Here is a 21,135-nt window from a genome sequence, read left to right on the forward strand (position 1 = left end):
GGTCAAGATGTCTCATTCTTTTGGAAGTTACCCACAGACTGCAGGGGATCCTGGACTCACTTAGGAGCTCTGTTCTAACTTGGATAAAAAGCCAAAAGCTGTGAAATTTATGTTAAAAATGGGGAAACTCTCACTGTAATGTAGTCACCTGTCTTTCTCAATTCAAAATGAAACGTAGATCTTTCAGTGACAGCAGGCTCAAATAATTAGATACACATAACACATCATTTGCAGTCCAGAAGTCTCTTTTACTGAGGATGCCAGTTTGTAACTTACTCTTCAATGAGAAAGTACCAAAAAAGTACCTGATTTCAAGTTGTCAAAAAACCAGCAGAGGGTGTTTGCTCTATATACATCCTGATAAAACCTAGGAACAGCATGCATCCTCCCTGCTTTCAAAATCCAGCTTCAGGTTTTTGTGTTATTGTTTTCGTGACAGATTGCAATATATGAACTTACTTTCTAAAATAGATATGGAAAAATATGGACAGAATCAGGGTGATTGCAGCTCTCTGCAGCCAAAACTAGAAGTTAGGTAGCATCCCTCAGAACATGCAAGTGCATGCTGATCAAGATACTCTTCAGTTACACAAGGTACCTCCTCATTTCAAGAACCAGCTGTTAATTTTCATCTTGCACATACATTTGACATTAGATTTTTTTTTAATTACCTGAACTTCCTTCATGTAGAGAAGGCAGAGGCTGCCTAATGTTTAGACCTTTGTCATCTGTAGGAGTCTGAGATCCTGCTCTGGCTTCAGAGTCCAATAATATTTGGTTCTCGCAGAAGCTAATGCCTGCAAAATCACCTGAAAGGTCAGAGTCTTCGAAGTCCGTAGTGAGGTGATGCAGAGGGGAGTTTTGAGCTGACACTGAAAATGCAGCTTCTAAAACCAAAGGGGACCCTGGAGGGGACAAGGAGGAGAGAGAGGATCTGGAAGACAGTGATGTCACAGATTTGGGAGGTTCAGTCAATTTGGGATGGTCTGCAGCTGAAGGAGAGTCACTGTAACCGAGTCTCCCATGGGAACTGACCACTTCATTTTCATGAATAGTAGTGATAGGCCCCGAAGGAATGTAACCAGTTTTCTCTTGCAACATGAAATCAAGTTTGTACTGATAGTCCAAATCTGTAATTTGCTCGCCTTGGTTATAGTAGAGGTCCATGGAGCTGAGCGAGTTTAGCGAGCCTCTACTTGATGTGTTCAGAGAGCCCCGGCTGGATGCCAGGGATCCCAAACTGCTCCCTGAAGACACAGATAACGTACTGGCTGAGAGGCTGCAAACAAAGCACAAACACATGCTGATGTTACTAAACTAAACCAGCACAAAACAGAATAAAAAAGGGAAGCTTGACTGAATCTGCCTTGTAACAGATTACAACCAAAGGCTGCTTGAGGCATTATGTTTTTTAAGCATCTATACCTGTCTTAGCTCAGTGTGCCCAACCTGCACACTATCAGGGCAATTTACCCAGCCTTTGGCCACCTGCCTAAACCGCTTTTCTTCTGGAGAAGGCTGCAGATTTGTGGTTTGGCAGTAACAGCAGCCTTCTCAGCTGTTATATCCCACTGGCAACCTGCTCCACTCTGGTGTGGGTGCTCATGTGGTCAATGAGACAGCACAGGGATCCCCAAGATGGAGCCTATAACAGCAGAGGAGTGTTGCCACCTCTAGAGCAAGTCATGCAGCCCACCCTATGCCCAAGCACCTGTGAAAGATGCCAGATAGACAACTTATAGCAGAACTGCTTCCTATCTGCGTGACAGCACACACTCCACATGCACAGTAAATCTAACAATGTAAATTATGGCAAAGGCTGTAACGTGCAATCTTGTCTGTTGTATTGCACTAAATAGGTTAGGATTGTTGCACTTGTCCTGTTAATAAAAAGAAATAGGGAGTCCTGCTGGGCCAGAGAAACTGAGTGCCACTGCCTTGGTTCTGGAGGACTGCTGGGAAAAAATGTCAGGAAAAATAATTCAAGCAGGCCCTTCTAAACACTTAAAATATACTTACTGAACGATAACAGAACTATCAACTTAGAAAATTTGCTGAAATTATAAAAGTACACCAGGTTTGCATGGTGACAAAACACTTGGAGCTATTACATTTGCATTTTTTTTACTTGAATATATTTTGCTGAGCTTCCAGCTAAGAGATAAACCTAAGAATGAAGTTGAGACATCCAGATCTACTACAAAACAGGTCTTACATCATGCAGTACAGTCTCACCTCCTAAGCTGTGAATGCAAATAGGTAGTTAACTTTGTAGTTTCTTCAAGTTTCTGTACCAAGTCTTTTCTTCTCTCCTCCAATTTTAATCTGTAAAAATATGTACATATTAGTTCAGGAAAGCATTATAGAATAGGCTAGAGCATTTTATAGATAAAAAAGAAACAAAGTGAAGATCCCTCATTTTTTTTATCAGGTTGCCAGTGACTAAAATCCAAAATACTGTGTTAGCTCTCAGTCTAATCATAAAACCCCAACTGCTTCAGCAGAGTGACTCTACCTGCAGAATACCAAGCACTGTAACAAACCTGCTGAGTGTACAAGCAAGCACAGGGTTGGGACATTCACACTGTACCAAGGGGAACATGCACCCAATAAAAGAGTAACAAATGAGCACTGGGAAAATAGCTGCAACTTCAGGATAATAAGATCTGCACTCATGCAGTTTTTAAAAGCCATACTGCAGACTCCCTCCTCACTTAATATATTTCTAGGGAAAAAAAAACCAAACAATCAACAAAACCAGGAAAACCAAAAGAACACCAATACCAGTAATACCAGTATTAGTTTTGATCATTTGAAGTTTAAAATCAAAGCAGTCCCTTTAATTTCAGAATATTTCTATAGAGATAAAGCACAGGAAATCAAAGCAGCATTCAGTGAAAGGTTCTGAGATTACAGACCATATTTAGGAATCCTTGGTAGAGATTTCTACATTCCCAACAGCTTTGTCAGCACCTCAGAGCCACACAGCATTGTAATGCCCATCATCAAGTTCACCTTTATGAGAAGGCAGGATTTATTGCCTCCTGCTTTGTTATCTAGAACAGCTGTAAAGCCACAAAATGGGGAACGCTCCTATTCCTCTTGTCTAGGAGAAATGATTCACTAACCTTTGGAGTGATTTCCCCCCCTCTTTTAATTCCCTTTTATCACTCCATTTACAGTAAATAAATTGCTTGCTTTCAGTGGATTCAGCTAAAATCCTCCTGTAGTTGTGGATTACTATATTCTCCTCTAGGCCTTGCTCAGTCAACTGATACATCGCAAGCTCTCCAGCTACTAATCTGAGAAACAAGAAAGATCAACCATTGCTTTCTTACACAAAGTGAATTAACTGAATTAGATACTCAAGAGTGCTCAGAATTCACTCCCTTTGAACATCAGATACCAGCAAAGTACATTAAGTCCCTGATTCAGCAAAGCATGAAAAGCACTTGCTTACACCCATGCTTATTCAGTGAGCAAATCTGGGTTATGCAAAGGTGAATAAGTTACCCCGAGGTCAGCCAGGGTGTGACTTCCACTCCACTGCCCACGCCACAGTGCTCTCACACTGCAGTGATGTGCTTATCTGCCAATACCTGCTAAGGCTGTTATAAATGCATACACAGTATTTCATTCTGTGGAAGACATACACACAGGTTTCCACACCAGGAATTATGTTCATCTATAGTATCAGACACTCTCTCCAATAATTTTACTATTTATTGATGCTTTCTGTCTTATTGTAAAGCTTAATCTATCCTGCTTTTCCCAAGCAAGAGTGCTCTTCACCAGCTCTTTTGTGGCTTTTCGGTAGTGAGCTATGATTTTTTCCTCAAGGAAGAGGCATAGAAATTGCTCTGTGTTCAACTACTAATGGCAGAAGACGGGAAAAAAATAAAAGCTTAGGAATTGCTCTGAATGAAGTCCTCAAAAAAAGCCACCTTGAGAGAGACACTATAGCAACTGAATTTGTACTACTGAACTAAAAGGTTTAATTGGTTTTTGTCTCAAAAGCACAATTAACAGTTTGTTTTCTGTTACCATCTTAAGGAGGTTGATAAACATAATTTATCCCTTATAATTTAGCACCTGAAAAAAATTTCTTTCCTGGAAGTAATTTGATCTACTAGTAATTAAATACAATTGTTAATACCTGCAGGCTAATGTCAGAAAGATGGTAGTCACAAATCTCAAACACAAGCCAAGTGATGAATCACTTGTGGAAGTCTGAGGAAAAGCAGGAAGTAATTTTATGATGTCACAACAAACTGAGATTCAGGTAAAGTTTTTTCATCCTACATCCGGCAAAATGGAAAAAAACCCCAACAACCCCAAAAAACCCTCCAAAACTTTCAGACAATGAACCTTCCCTCTTTATAGCACAAGCAGGAACTATAATATCCACAAACCCCTGTGTAAGCACCTAAACAACCATTGTGTAATCTGTTCTGACACGGGCCTCTCTCAGTCTCTCTTTTTTGCACCACTTCTATTTAAATTAACCTATTCCTCCTTGCAGGAGGGACTTAGTGTTAGTGAGACATCTTTCTCTTTTGATCTTAGATTGTAACATTGCTGAGAGGTGCAGTGAATCTTTAAAGAAAATACATATAAAAGGTAAAGTGCACATACCTGACCTTTCAATACAGACTTAGGTGGACATGTTTGTCACAGGCACAAGAGCAGGTGCCCATTTTGCAGGCAACAGCACAATCAAGTACTTAAATCATGGACCTGCTCAAATGGCTGTGTTTACTTGGGAGTAAACCTTACTGCCAAGGATTAAAGCAATAATGGAACTCAGAGGCAAGAAAGTAGCAAGTAGTTCTCAACAGTTTCACAATCCAGTTATTTCTACACAGTTGCTTTAAGGCTTCTTAAAGCAGCCAGAGTATGCCCTGTCTCTGCCTTTTTGAAGTTGATATGTTATGATCTACACCCTCCTTCTGTAAATTGAATCCACGTACATCTACTAGTGGCAATTTCAGCATCCTGCACCAAAATAACCCAGGGCTATGCTATAATGTTTTTGTTTTAAGTCAGAGCACGTCTCCTGTTTCTTTTCCCTTTAGAAATAAAAAAACCCAAACCACTAAACCAAATGAAAGAACCCTCATTGCATTAAGCTCTGGCACAATCCACAGCTTCTTATGCTGCTGCTTCATTATTATTACCTGTGAACACACTGCAAACTGAAGGCATTAATGAAACCTCGTAGAAGAAAATGGTAATGCAACAATAGCACAAGATTTTGAAGATGGCATGGTTCCTCCACTGAGAACAGAGAGGGGAACCTCCCTCATCTCCAAGAAACAAAATCCTGCTGATTGATCTGGTACAATAAAATGTATTATTTTTAAATTAACATTTTAGAAAAAGTTTCATCATCTGAATCCTTCTGAAAAAGAAGATTCACTTTATGTTCATAGTAGACAAACTAGAAATAATCCTCAAAATAGCCTCATATGAAAGAATTTATGTGCTCTGAAGTCACCAAAGGAGACAGTTTTAATATAAACAGTTGAAGCTAGAAATTCACTGGAGATTCACTGGAATAACAAAAAAGCAACCCAGAAGCCACTGTAAGTGCTACCTCAATCAGCAGAGCACAACATACTGTACATTAACTTCAGGAAATAAAGCCCAAACACTCCAAATTTTCAGGATTAAAAATCAAAGGAAAAAAGTTTGAGGAAAAGAGCGGGGGGAAAAGGAAGCTCTAACAACTCATTCTGTCACTACACATGGAAAATTAATTTATTCTTGACAATGGGGGATAATTTTACTTGCCCTTGGTACTCCAAGTTTGGCACCTGACATATATGGGAAAACAGGTGCAGAACTTACTGTGCACTAAAGCAAATCCCAATCACAAAATTCAGACACCAGCTACCTATTTATAACTTGAGTCAAGATTTAGCTATACAACAGCATATTATCAAAATCTTAGATTTAATTTATCTTAGACAGGCAGCTTCTCCTGTGAAAATATAGTTCCCCTCTTCTAAAACATATTTGGTTTATTAATATAGTGCAATTTAAACTATTATAAAGTGTAAAAATGTTTTAAAAAATATTGCATAAAACACACATTTGTATTTCGTAAGCAAAAAACTTCCTTGTTACTCAGCTAGAATTTAGGACTCAGCTTCTAATCCTATAACAGGAATTTGGCCATACAGCACACTGGAGCAACAGCAGGTGTTTCCTAGTAGAGGGAAGTAAGAAAGCCGCACAATGCTGATTGTATTACTTCAGTAAGGCATACTACACTGATACACACAATGACATTTTGTGTTTATTGTATTTTATGTGGGCTAGAGGTGCCCCTAAATTTATTTCCACTTAGAGCTGATGAAAAGTCCATCTGTGACAGTCAGCTTTGATTTTCTCAAAGTCTGAATACAGCTAAAAACAATTTATTGTGAGAGTAGCTACCCTTACTAGTTAGGTGGCAGCAAGTTAGGAAAGTTCTGCAGCAATTATCCTTCTCCTCTGAACTTTCGAGGATTTTCCCCCTTTTGGTTGCATTTTTGTGCATAATAAAACTCACAATGAAAGGCTTCAGATGTTGCAACAATCAAGATAATCTTTGTAACCTGAGTTCAAACAGTTTACAGCTATTATCAGAAATGAGTGAATGATGTATTGCTTTCCTGCTGGTGTGTTGACATTCCTCAGTTATTTAACATCTGTCACAGGCATTTTCATGCTGCTAACAAATGCAGAGCAACTGATACTGCAGAGCAGATACAGGGTGTTCACATTCTCTCACAGTACTGAAGACTTCTTTGTTTCTCTGCCCATTGGGCTAATAACAAATTTAATTAAGACCTACACAGAACAGTCACTGAAGGAAAACAGCCCATCAAGGCATAGTTCAGGATCTGCAATGAGTACAAAGGTTAGATTGCAGAAAGCAGCATTTAATATTAGCAAAAAGCAACCACTTACCTTTCAGCAAGTGCTTGACTGGGTGTGCTTTTCACAGACACCAGCTCTTCCTCAAGCCTCTTCCTTTCTGCTTCTAGCTGCTCTAGCTCGTCTTGAGTCCGTTTGCGTGGTGTAACAAACTGAAGCTCCTTTAAAAGCTCTTCTTTTTCATTGATTAACATCAGTTTTTCCTTTTCCACATCCAGTGCTCCAGGCCAGGCTTCACTATCCAGCTTAGAGAGTTCAATCTTCAAATTAGCTATGCTAAAATAAAACAAAGCAGATTTACTTGAGTCCAGCACAGCACACAAAGCCCAGGAAAGACAGAAGTGATACAATATTTTGAAACATATCAGGATATAACAACATTTTATACTCAAGGCCCTACTTTTAGTTTTGTTTCACAAGAACACAGACTATGCCAGAAAATCAGGCCATATATTAAGGCCAGCAGCAACATGCATATGCATTAAAAATTAGTTGCTCCTATTCCAGTTCAAGTACAAGTCACAATGTTATTCAAAGCTTTATTGAAAGCAACCTGTCTGCAACATAGCAGTGGCACCATGCTTTACTCATTCACAAGTATGATGGATTTCTCCTACGCTGTGGCAGGCTGAGGGCTCCTCAGAAACAGACACGGCCATGGTGAAAGAATGTGCACCACAGCAAGGTGCTCACTGCAGCAAATCTTAAGACAAAAGCTTTGCTCTTCTATTCAATTAAAGAAAAAGGCAATAAAACAGTAGCTACCTAAAGAGAAAAGAGATGAACTCAACTGTTTGAGTTCATGCCACTGCTGTTCCCATTGCAGTAGGGGGGGATCAAGACCACCAAAGCTCCTGAAGCCCTCAACCCATTTCCAAAAAGGCCTGGAAGAACAGACTGCTCATGATAGCTAATTTGCATAGAAAGTGAGAAATGGAACTCCAGGGCAGGGAAAGCCTGGCTATAAACAGGTACCCCCATAGGTACCCCAGGACCCTGGACACCCCATCAGATGGATTGATGCTGGGGCCAGGGCTGGTGAATGTTTGTTTGTTTCCTTGCTCTCTTCTTTTCTCTCCCTTTCCAATTTCATTCTACCCCCTATTCAAAATCCATCACCACTTGTTTATACTAGGAGGTCAGGGACTGACATTCCAATTTCCAAGCTGTGTGTATAATTTACTAATACAAGTTCCTACACTTTTGCTGACTCTTTGACTGTTGTCATTCCTGTTTGACCATAAGCATCTATGAATCTTGGGTGCTCCTTTCCCCTTAAGGGTGGGATGCCACAACAAGCCAAAAAGGAATATTAGCCAGATCTTCACTACATCAGGGTAAGATTGTCAACATGCTGTGTCAGATCCTTTTGAATAACCACTGCAACTGAATTCAGCATAGTTATGAACACTCCACCTCTTCAAGACATTCTGCTGGCTAAGCAACGTCAAATCTCCAATGTACAAAATTATCTGATAATTTTCAAGTAGAGATGTTCACTTACAAGTTCCTCTTTATAAGATCCTCTCTTCATCTTAGCTATTTCACCACAAAATAATTGAGAATTTGCACATTTAGTATTTCAGAGAAGATGGTCAACACTTATTAAATTACAATGATGGCTACACTGGCCACAATACTTGGAGAAGGGGTATAATTAGGAACTGAACTTCATGTGCAAACTGGTATGCATCTTCATTATTCCAAGTTACATACAGTGAAATTTCAACCCATGTTCTTGGCTAAGTAATTTGTGAGAAAGAAAGATCCTGTGCTGCAGTACTCCACATTCTGAGCACTGTACTGTTTCTCCTTTTTTCTCTTTCCCCCACACCCCAAGATAGAAGTGGCAAACTGACTTACTTCAAGGAAGCTTTTTGTTCCTACAAAAGAAAGATGAAATGCAATGCTGGGACTTCTTGGTATCAAGACACAGCCAGAACATAGGGTGATCAGGTTTTGGATGAATTATGCCTGAGAAACAAAGCCACCTATCTCTGTCCAAGTGACCACCTGACAATTAACCTTATGTACATGATGATTCTGAGCCAAAATCATACATGTTCAATATTGAACAAACACAATATCCTTGGTGTTCTCTGATGAATGCATTGATTATACAATAGGGTTTTATGATCCATGATGAGCATATAAAGGATTACTGTTGTTACTGGTAAGGATGGTAGCTACTACCCTGTAGGAGGAAGTATACATTTGAAATTAGGCAAAAAACCAGTCATGCCTTTAAAACTCCTGCCTTTAAAACTTAAAAACTAACAACTAAGCCGTTACTTGGTACTTCTAAGTTGCAGATTTATTTTGTAGTTTTTTTTGTGACCATGCCACAGTTTTCCAACTGAAATAATATTTAAATCTCAGATTAAATGGCATTCTAGGCACAGTTTTCATCTGGGGAAGAATGCTATTTTTTCATTTTGTTGCTTTGTTTAGTTCTTCATAGTTTAAAAAAACCCAAAACTTATGGTTTGGAATAGTGCTTAGATTTCTATTTCCCCTAAATTACAAAGAACTTCCACAACAAAAGCAATAAGGCTTCTGAATATCTGACAAATAATTTGCCGACAAGTATTAGAAAATAATACCACACAAGAGTGCTATGCCAATGGTAAATCTTGCCCCAGTATAATGTAGCACTTCTGGTTCACCAGAAGATGTCATTCGAACCCTGAATATTCTGCTTCCTGATGCCCATTTTTCAGTGCTGTGGCAATTCATCAAGATGGCACCACTTTCATGGGCAAGCACCACAGAACTTTATTTGAAAGGCATTCCACATTCATCAGCAGAGCAGTTCCTGACTTCTTTTCTCCTCAAATTAAACTAATGAAAAAAAAAGCCAACCCATAGTGATAACAAGTTTTTAAATTATCTAAAGTCCCAAGGGAAAAAAGAAATAATTAAGCCTACTAAATCTGCACTGGAAGTCTGAAGCAACTCTAAAACTGATGAGCCTTCGGTGGTATAGTAAAGTGAAATTATGATCCTGAAGAAGGATATAATGGACATAAATAACCTGGTGACTGCTTTCCTCAGAAAGCCAGCTCACTCTATTCCCTTAATCCTGGAACAGCCAGTAATTTGTCAGCGTTTTAATTTTGTTTCACAACACATCCAGTTTAGCACTAAGGAATAGCTGCAGCGCTCCCGAGTGCTGCAGTCCCCGGCAGGGCGCGCGGCGGTGCCGCCCACTGGATGTCGCTGCGAGCCCGGCCTTGGAGCCGCGGGCACCGGCAGCTGCCCGGGCACCGGCAGCTTCCCGGGCACCGGCAGCTTCCCGGGCAGCAGGAGCTTCCCGGGCACCGGCAGCTTCCCGGGCACCGGCAGCTTCCCTGCCCCGCTGGCGCCTGCAGCTTCCCGGGCACTGGGCGCCTCCGGCCCCGGACGCTCCCACCGCCCCTGTTACCTTCGCTTGGCCTCTTCGTACTGCAGACTGAGTCTGACCTTCTCTGCTAAATTCGATCTATTTCTTGCTCCGATCTGTTGAGGGAACAAAACCAACCAAACAAAAAAAGTAGCCTCGTTTCCATGCAAAGGTTTTAAACGAACCAACTAAACCCAGGCAGAGGCTAGAAAAATTACAAGTTAAAGAAAAATAAAACTACCACCCTGCCCCTGCAGCCAGCCCCACACTTGCTGTTAAATGCCTAGTTCTCATCTACTCAGCTGTACAAAACAATGCTGTTTTCTTCTGAGCCACTTCATACATTTTTAGCTACTGTACCATCAAATGCCGATATTCCATCACAGTAAAGCCAGAGGTTTTACTTTTCAAAGAATTTACTCTTTCACTTTTCAAAGAATTTACTTTCTTACTTTTCAAAGAATTCTTGCAGCGACTGCACTGAAAATTCTGATCTACTATGAATTCTGTTGAACTCAGAACTATGTCAGTGCAATTCAAAGTTAGACTTTAATAAATGTGTTACAAAACATAGACAAGCTCTTTGTCTGGAAAACCTTGTACACTCTCTTTCTTACAACCTTAGCTTGCAGAACGTCAAAGAAGGTATCAAAATTAAATAGCCTTCTGTGTATATGAAATATAATATCAGTGAAATGAGGTTTTACTAAATCACTGAACACTAATCACTAAGTAGTTCCATGAACAGTTTTTCAGTTGTTGAAATTGTGCATTTAAATTCTGAGATCTTTTTCCTGAAAATTAAAGAAAAACAAAAATTCATCTTCATATTTAATAGGTCTGTAAGGTGAAACACATCCTATAGATAAATAAAAAAATATACTATCCACCTCTCCTGATCTTCACTGTACTGGTACTATTTGCCTAAATCAGATTTTCATAAATGCTTTGTGACAGATGTATAAAGTTTATCTGAATCTTGATTTAAAATTCAAGGGCAAAAAATCAGAAAAGTAATTTTAGCGCAAGTGATTCTAAGTAATTCTGTGAAACAAGTACACTTATATATGCTATCTGCAGCAGCGAACAGCCATTTGATTCCAATTCCATTAACAGTAGCATTCTTTTTCAACTTCTCTTTACACTGGACAAAATGAAAAAAAAGCTCACCTCACCAGAAATGTCAGTCTGAGACCCTGTATCCAGAGTTTGTCTAGGAAAACATAGCTGTGAGTTTACAGAGCTGGAACTCAAGTCTGGTTCAGATGTTTCAGTGGTTTGGTCAACACTGAATTTTTCCCTCAGCTTTGCAAGACTCTGTCCAGGAATCAGAGAAAGAAAGTGGCATTAAAGTTCCTTTGCACTTCACCATGTTTATACCAGTTTATCTCCAAAAGATATATACATAAAAGACTCCACAATAAAAATTCCAGGTTTATTTCAAATTAAGCAACCCATCCTTTTAATCAAGCCATTCATAGGTGACACTAAGGATGACCAACACCTGTGAAAATGTAAAAGCTGCTCATTTGGGTTTGTGTCTGTTTTGGGACTTGTGTTTTTTAATTTGTCAAGCAATTATGAGTTTTGCTGAAAAGAAAAAAAAAACTAAAAAGGAAATCTGCTTTCAAATATGGAAATAGGACAATTTATTTTAGGAAAACTTTCATTGATTTACAAAATGGTCAGGCATCTCAGAATATATCAATTTTGTCCACTTAATATTCTAAATTGTACTTTAGAGGTAACATATGCATTGTACCTTAATTCAAGTTCCAAAAAAAATCTATATTGTCTGACACAGAGCAGTTTTTGAACTAGGAATGTCACAGGCTTCAGTTTCTGCATCTGAAACTTAATTTTAATACTAGTTTGGCCCAAAGAGTTTTGAGAATCCCTTAAAAGTATAAAATGTGAAGAATTTATCATCAGGGAAGTGAGTCATGTTAAAACAAATCCACACAAAACTTCCATTAACCAACCAAAATACCTTCATTAAATCTTGTTTTTCTCTCTCGCCTGATGTGATCGCCTTTCGGATGGACTTCAGCTCCTTCAGGATGGCTTTGGCCTCACACAGCTCATACCCACTCTGGCCTCCAGACATTTTTTGGTCAATTCTGTGGAAAGACAGAATATTAATAGCAGATAGAGAAAATCATACTAATGTCTCTGCTGTTCTACTTCAGGCAGAAGCAGAATTAGAGAACAGAAGGGAAGGAGGTGAGATACCATTTCTTTCAACAGCCATGGAAAGGAAAAATGACATTGAAATCTTCATTTAAATACAATTTAATCCTTGGCAAAAATGTCAAGGAGCACAGAGTTATTGCTGACAATACTGTCAAAATTCCCATTCCCACCATAACTCTCTCATACTAATAACTGTTTGTGCTCCTTACAGAAGCAGAATTTATTTCAAGTAGTATCCTTCCACCCAAACCCACAATGGGAGACAGGCAGACAGGCTGGCTTCTCGGTACTAATCAGCCTTTCTGAGCAGAAACATAACCAGCACCATTCTTGTCTCAGCTTCCCTCTAGTTCACTCTAATCCTGGGCATTAACTGCCTGGAACAGCTGTTCTGCTCAGCCAGTCACCAGGCTCTCTTTATTCACAAAATCTCTGGATAATTAATACCATATGTCATAAATTGGACAATTCCTGAACTTAAAGTCCTGAACTACGAATGATTTTAGAAACTGAAACCTGAAAGTAATAAAAGGCTACCCTAAACTTAGAGATAAAAAGACAATTCATTTCAGTCTTTCCATATTTCCTTCAAGAACTACAGTTTGTAAACACATTCCTCTGGTCTCTAGTTTAACAGAGTATTTCATAGCATCATGAAAATGACTGCAGCTGTGCTTCAAAAATTAAAACCAACCAACAGCTATCTTGATAAAAATCAAGCATTTACTAGAGAATAAATTCTTGGTTTTCTGTTTTTTATCATCATCCATCATCTTTGCTGGAAGTTAACAGCCTTGTCAGTGAGGAGTGAACAAACCAGAAGTGATCATAAGCATCCCCAGCAAGAACAGCAACTTGCACAAAACACCTGTAACTGAATTCTATTTTTCTTAAAGTTTTAGCTACAAAAATATCAAAGTTCTAAAGTAGTTTGTAAAGCTGTGAGCATGTCTGTTCTCCTTTCCTACATTCCAGTTTTTGAGAAAACTGAACTTAGTTTGTGTAAGGAAATTACTTCTGTGACTTGGCAATCATTCCTATTCAAGGACATATTTATTTTAGCTTGAAAGTTCCTCGAACTCTTTCATAGGCAGGCACTTACTGTCTGACAACTCTCAATTTCTGGTAACTTACCAGGTTGCTAAGGTCAAATAGATACAGGATACACCAACAATTGGGATCATGAATGAACGGTTGGGTAATACACCACATGCTGTCTAGTAATATGACATGCCACATTCAAGTTGCTACTGCTTTATTCTGTATATAATTAAGATAGACAAGAAGGATCTCTGATATATAAGATATTCCATCATCCTGTTTTAAATTAATGGGATTAGTACTGTTTGAAAGTGGCTGACTGAATTTTAAAAACAAACGTCCATTGTGTTTCTGTGGAATGCTGTTGACAGTTTCTGAAACATGCTTTGGATTCCTATCAAAATGGCTTGTGAGCAAGCTGCTTTAAAACAATACTTCATTGTTGAATTAATATAATAAAACCAGCATGATTGGCTAACCTTTAATCCTGGGACAGCAGCATGAGTTTTTATTACCTTAAGCTTTAGAATCAATATGTCTTTCTTCTTTTAAATTTTACTACAAATGAGATGTGATTCATGGTTAAATTCAATCAACTATCCTTGCTGGTCTGTATATATTTAAGTAACAGACAAATCTTACATTTCTGTTTTAGTCAAAATGAAGGAGGATAGAGACTTAACTGGCATCTTCCTAATGTGCTGAGGATTGCTTCTGCTACTGGAACTAGTGTACTAAGGGCAAGCAGCTCAGCGTTTTACTGTGGAAATGTATCCTTAATGTATGGGTACAATGTGGAAAACAGCTAGCATTAATAAATTCCCCTTCACTTTACTCAAGAAAACACACTTGTTAGCAAGGTTTCCTGTGCAGCAAGTTCTTCATGGTGACAGTTCCAGTAATATTTAGTATTTTAGGGCCTAATGTTGTAAGGCAGGAGCAGCAGGGAGTTCTTAGACTGAAAAAAATTAATTCCCTAGTAATCTAACTGGTTAAATACCCAGAAAGCTCATCCAGTTCATCATCAGCCCTTTGGACACCAGGCATCCCAGCAACTGGAACAAAGAAAGGCGGGTCTCTAATCCTTAAATTGTGACTAAGGTCCAGCCCTGCAGAGTTGTCTACCATTTGTACCTGCAAGAGCAGCACCTTTCTTTCCTCTTTCCCCACGTATGAGCTCAAAAGAAAGAGAAAGACCTAAGTACCTTTTCAAAAATTAAAAAAAAAATTTAAATCTGACACACAAAGCAGCTAATTTTGTCCTTGGGTCCCCTGACCACTGCCATTTTTCTGCCTCTTTGCAACACAAGCTACCCCATGAAAAAAAAATAAGAGAGGAGACAAATTTCTTACGTTAACATTTGCACAAAAGGGCTGCCATTTCCATAGATTTCCCATTTCCTAACAGAGATATTAGGTTCTCCTTTTTCTCCACAATAATTCTCTCAGATAAAACAGATTCAATTCCATGCCAAAGAAACCCAGTGACCAAATTAAATCAGTTTCTACTATTTTCATTTACTCACTGTTGCAGTGTTTCAAAGCCCTGCTCCTTGTACAGCAGCTCTTGCTTCATCTGAGAGAGTTCTCTTTTCAGCTTCTTAACCTTGTGTGTTAAATCAAAGCAAGAGTTAGAAAATTCCTCTTGTTAAATGATGTAACACATGGCTTTAAACAATTAAAGTATGCACTACATCAGATGAGAGAAGAAGAGTAAATTGCTCTACTGACACACATTAAAAAAAAAGGATCTTATCTCTTCCTGATGTCTATGGGCAACATGCTTTAGTATTAAAGGGACACAAACAGATTAAATTACATTCCTTATTTGTATTGATACCACACTGTGTTATTAAACCTGAGAGAACTTTAACAAGTAATTTACTTCTCACTTGTTAAGCATGCATTCCAACTGTCCTACAGGGACATGCCTGTTTACTTTTAGTTTTATTATATTTTCACTTTATAATTCCTGGAAGCTGTTCAGTCATTTGCACTGTAAAAGACAAAATGGACTCTTTTTTTCCCTAGGAACCATCCATTCTTTTAAAGCTTTACAGACACTGGATCCCTAAATATATAATTCACACTTATTTCATCCAAAGACAACAATCACTAAAGAATGTGAATCACAAATATAGGTGTCTATTTAATAAAAATGTCTTGGGAAAAATATTCCCTACTCTCCTTAAATCTGCATGGTCAATTGCTTCTTAACCTTAATACTGCTATTTGAGATGTCAGCAGAAATATTTATGAATATCAAGATTAAATTAAAGATTAATCAAGATTAATATTTACAAAATATTTATGAATCAAGATTAAATTTAAAAATCCTCAATTTAATTTTCAATGTTGTATTTCCCAAATGTATGAAACAAAGTTTTAGGAACCACCTAAAAATGAATGTACTTAAACACAAATTAATCATCAATAGAGACACCCATAGAGACAAAAGCCTACTTCAAGTGTGGAGTTCAAGATTTTGGCATTTATACATCTACAGCTAGCTCGTTTGCACTCTAAATACTAGCCAGATATTGTTAGGCTTTCTAATTTTCCAATCATTAAGGTGAAAAAAGGAAAAGCTAAAAGTCCACTTCTGTCATCTACCTCTGTAAAATTCTTGCTTGTTTTTATAAGCTACTCAGATATTCAACTCTTGAAAAATGTATTATACTAATATCATGAACTTAGACCACTTTAACTGAAATTAATTTCGAAATATGCCTCCAAGACATTTTGTATCCATATCCCCTTAGACTTCCTACTTGCTGATATTGTTCAAATAAAAATAATTTAAAAATATAAAAAAAAAGTATGATTCCCAATATGCCAGGTAACTAAAAGTGCTCAGCATCAGTAGCTTCTGCAGTTCAACAAGAGACTTAAAATGCTTTACATTTCTAAAATAACTAGTGATTTACTCAGTCTTTGTAGGGGGTTGTGAATGATACTTAGACATTCCAGCTTGCAGTTTCTGGTTAATGGATTTTCTGTGACAGAAATAAAATGCTTTTAATCTCCATTTTCTTCAAAGCGAAATCTGTTCTCTGGATGAGGGGTTATGTTCAGGCTTTTGGAAACTATCATACTATCATCACTAGTTGCTTTACTTGACAGAAAACTGTTTTTATTTTGACCATACTGAATAGTTAGCATGACAAATAGACAATTTCTTCAATATACATTCAGTGCTCCTTGGCTATTTTCTCCTTGACTACTATGAAAACTCCAAGAATAATTTCTCAAGTGTTCTGATCAAGGTTAAGGAAAATGAAAAGATATCACCTCTGTGTTCCAGCTAAAGTGATGTGTAGAATATGAAACAAGTCTGAATTTTTCTGAAAAATACAGAATAGCTAAACCTTTCACTTTCAAAATCAGAAACATGTATTTATATTAATAACAGAAGGCATACTTGATTTCAACTCAGAGGATTGCATCTCTCATAAACTCTTACATTTTTCCTCAAGATCATCTTCTGAGTGTCCTCTGCTGTACTTCATCATCATTTCATTATCAGGAAATGTGAGTTGGGTGCATTATCCTAGAAGGATGTGACCTACATCGTAATATAGCCTCTGTGTTTACTGCATCATCCCTGCATTAAACTATTCTTAGGCTCCTTGTCTTCTCCTTCAAAACTTTCATGTAATTCCTGCTTTTTCACAACTCCTCACTTGTTCTAACATTCACCCTCTTCCTATTGCTTCTGCACATCATTCTCAGTCACCTGACAGATCTCTCCTACTCCTAACCACATCTTCAAGCAGGCTCCTGTGCTAACCCCTTTCCATTCCCAGCACTCAAGTCCTACAGGAACAATGTGGCCACCTTCCCCAGCCCCTCCACCCCTTGTTATTTTTAAAAGGTCCATTTCCTACTCACTTGCTGCATGTGCATAAAACTTACTGTGATCACATATGCTTTGTGCTGTTTGAGTTATCTTGCTGATTGCTAATTAAGACCCCAAATGGCCCCACTCAAAAAGTCTACTGTAGGATGTGATCCCTCAGTCTGGTGAGAAAAATATTTCTTCTCCTTCTTATTTCATTTAACATTGAAGGTGTCTGATTTCTGTCATATTTTCTCCATGACCTATTGCACAACAGGCAGTTCATGTACCCAGAAGGCTCCACACATGTCTATTATACACATGGAAAAGGCCAAAGACCAATTCAGAACTTCCTCCAATGCTGTTTCCCCCTCCAGCCACCATTAACCTGATGATCCCAGTAAGCCTCAGATACTGTCAGGCAAAGAAATAGGTTTAGTACAACTGATCTAACAAAGTGCAAAATCTAAGTAGCTGGCTGGCAGCTTACTAATGACTTTGTTTCTCATTAAGTCCATGCATGCATATACTGCAAAATGCCCAAAGCTGGCATATTAACAAGCATCTTCCAACATTCAAATAAGGGTAAACTGTGGTAACAGCCATACCTCTCTTGCCATCTTCCATGACAACCACTTTCCAGCCCTAGCATCACAGGGTTCCACTTTTTCTTATCTCAATTTTCATATCCAGTGGCTTTGGATGACCACACACTTTATGCTGATACAGACACTCTTGGACTGCACCCTTCTAAACTCTGCAGACAAGATTCAGGTCACCTATTTTAGGCACTTATGCAGGACTATGCAATGCCTATAAATCAGGAACCAGTAGGGTATTAGGCTCCTTGACTCCAAGAAACAGTGAAGAGAGGAAAGCACCTCCAAAAAGTGATAAACATATCTGACTCTCACCTTGGTGAACAATTTGTAGATCTGCAGTCAATGCTAAGGGGAAAAAGTGAGCACAGGACCATGCCTGAATTTTGCCCTCTTGACAAGTAGATGACTATATTTAAATTTTGTCACATTTAGTTTTTCAACAACACTGTCCATTTCCTAAATATACTGGTGCTTGCCTTGCCAAAGGAAACATCGGTTACTGCTCCACTCATTTCAGAAAGAAGCTATTGCCTTGTTTCTTCTTTCTTGCTCCTGATAAGGTCCTTACTGCCTTTGATTCCCCCTACTAAGCTTACAAAATTTTTCTTCCCACCTCCAGCATTTGAATAAGTTCCCTTACTCACCATCCCTTTGCCTTAATGGATAAGGGACTAGAAATTGAGATTGGTAAGGATAAACAGGTGTAGTCAGGAGGGCAACATCCAGACACGAGTTTTAGAGTGCACTCCATCACACATCATTTATACTAGGTTTTAAAAGTTTAATGAGCACAGTTCCTTTCAGACATAAATTGTTTAGATTCCTAATCACAACTCTTACTGCAGGTGAAGGAGGATGTTACTCTCTGGGGCTTCTATGAGTGCTGCTCTGTGCACAGGAGAGGGCAAAGGAAGAGCTGAGTAAATGCTGTCACTTGTGCTACTTCTGTTCCCATGGAGTCTGTATTTCAGCCCACATGGAAGAACTGCGCTGTAAGGTGCTATCTTTTTAACATGCAGACTTTGATGTATTTTTTTTTCATTACTAACTACAGAAAGTTTGGGCTATCCATAAAGCATTATATGCCACAGCTGAAATAAATGAAATCCCCGTAGATATTTTAAATGTCTTGCACACCATTTCTTCCCTATTAAAGATAAATTCACTAGGGACTAACCTGTGAATGAAAGTTCTTTCTACAGAGTTTGTTACTGACTGTACTGAACACAGCTGACCAAAGCATGCATTTGTGTTCATTAACAATTTCAAAATCTAAACACAGACTTTCATCCTTGATCTGAACTGCTCCATTTTGACATAACAGAGGGGTTTCGCACCATTATTGAAAAATATTTTTCAAACCAACAGAAACTTCTGAGGCAGTTCAAGCAGCTAATGATGCATTTCTCACAGAAGAAAGATTGTGTAAAAACAGTCATCTAGCTGCAGCTCACCTTGGCCTACTCTTTTCTATTTTTACTCTTCCTTTAGAAAACAAAGGCATACAATTGAAAATAATGATCATATTTATTTAAACCTACATCTAATTAGAATATCTGTCAAAGTTTCCCAAGAAAGTGTTATCTGAACAGCCCCAGAGACAGCTTTAAAAATTAATTTTAAACCTCTGAATGGTATCTAATTAGAATATTAGGAGGTTTCAGTATCAGGGTACAAGATACATCTGCTAGTTCAAGCTATGCTTATTCTATAATCATAAACTTGGCAGATGGAATCCAAATGAACATGAATTAAGGACTCTCACCCTTAATCTTGTAGTGGAGATTTCAGCCTTCAGAATGTCAGGGTCATACTTTGTGCTTGATGAAGAGCCTGAAAACACTTTTTTAAAAAAGATAGAAAAGACAAATATTTAAGTACTTTTAGATCACTAATTAGTGATCTAAATCCCTTCCTTGATGAATGCACATTGATCAAACCCCTACAAAGTGCTCAAAAACATATAATGCTTTAAAAGTTAGCCTTTTATAGAGCAGTCATCATTGCAGCATGGCAATAACTATTGAATAATCAAAATTTTCCCCCTTTTCCCTCCACCACTATATGGTATCTCTCCTCCTTTACTTATCCCAGGATCCTTAAGTAGAATTCATTCTCCCTGACATCCTATTTCTTGGTCCCTGTTCCCATTCTTCTAGCTGAGCCACCTTGCAATCACTTTCTTCCTGAAAGTTGTAATTTCTAAGGAGATCTCAGGAAAGCAGAAGATTTATTCAGAAGTCTCAGAGATCTGGCACTCAGTTCTTCCACAGATGTACCCACTCCTTTTATACACTACTGCTAACAGAGGTGTTTGGACAATAACAGGCCTCTGATACTGCTTTTCCAGATGTTGATTCCCTCCCCAGGACAACAGCCTGTATCTATACTCCACCTGGTCACAGCACACAGACCACAAAATTACTGTCTGCTCTTCCTATAAATAATCAACACATTCCCTTCTTGGTCTATTACAGCCACCTGTCAACACTGAAGGGTCATTTCAGCAGGTAGCCAAGAAGGCAAGAGATCCTCCTCACCCTGAACGCAGATTTGGCAAAATTTTGTCTCAACAAACTGCATGACAAAATACATTTCAGAGCCAACTGCTCTAAATCATGCCTCAAAGGAATTCAATTGTATCAGAGAGAAGAGGATTCTCTCCAGCAGAATATATTTATCTTAAATAAATTAATAAATAAATAATATAGGGATGGTCACTCTAAAAAGGCCAGAGTACAAGGCACTCCTAGAAACCTTGAAAACTTATCCTAAAGTGAAACAGGATCCCCTGGAAGGCAGAGATCAAAGGAGTTACATTGTATTCTCTACTGTACTTACAGCTTGTATGAGAGCTTGATTTTTCTTTGTAGGCACCATTCAGCCGCACATACTCATCCAGTGCAAGTGCCAGTCTCTGCTCCTTCACCTGGTACAGCTCCTTCTGGGTACTGAGAGCATCCTGGGCTACTGTAAGGTAATCTTTTAACATCCTCTCTTGTTCTTGACGCCATTGTTTCCTGGGATCTTCTATTTGTGTTGTTTCTTTATAGGAGAAAAATAAATTATTTAAAGAGACCTCTGTTGAAACCCACTGACAACTAAAATTGCTTTTTTGCCTGTAACTCACTGTTAGAGCAGTCTAAACCATAGTT

The 21,135-nt window shown here is 38.4% G+C and overlaps 1 protein-coding gene across 1 annotated transcript in view; it reads right to left on the minus strand.

The window, feature by feature from the left end:
• Positions 1-21,135, minus strand: part of WWC2 (WW and C2 domain containing 2) — a 95,674-nt gene that overhangs the window by 27,060 nt on the left and 47,479 nt on the right. The window contains exons 3-11 of the mRNA XM_030948441.1: positions 20,822-21,025; positions 19,746-19,822; positions 15,067-15,146; positions 12,297-12,426; positions 11,477-11,623; positions 10,349-10,422; positions 6,958-7,200; positions 2,236-2,325; positions 672-1,279 (exon numbers count right to left, since the gene is read on the minus strand). Coding sequence (XP_030804301.1) covers positions 672-1,279; positions 2,236-2,325; positions 6,958-7,200; positions 10,349-10,422; positions 11,477-11,623; positions 12,297-12,426; positions 15,067-15,146; positions 19,746-19,822; positions 20,822-21,025 — 1,653 coding nt within the window. The remainder of the gene's footprint in view (positions 1-671; positions 1,280-2,235; positions 2,326-6,957; positions 7,201-10,348; positions 10,423-11,476; positions 11,624-12,296; positions 12,427-15,066; positions 15,147-19,745; positions 19,823-20,821; positions 21,026-21,135) is intronic.

Source organism: Camarhynchus parvulus, chromosome 4, assembly GCF_901933205.1.
Source record: "Camarhynchus parvulus chromosome 4, STF_HiC, whole genome shotgun sequence".
Taxonomy (NCBI): domain Eukaryota; kingdom Metazoa; phylum Chordata; class Aves; order Passeriformes; family Thraupidae; genus Camarhynchus; species Camarhynchus parvulus.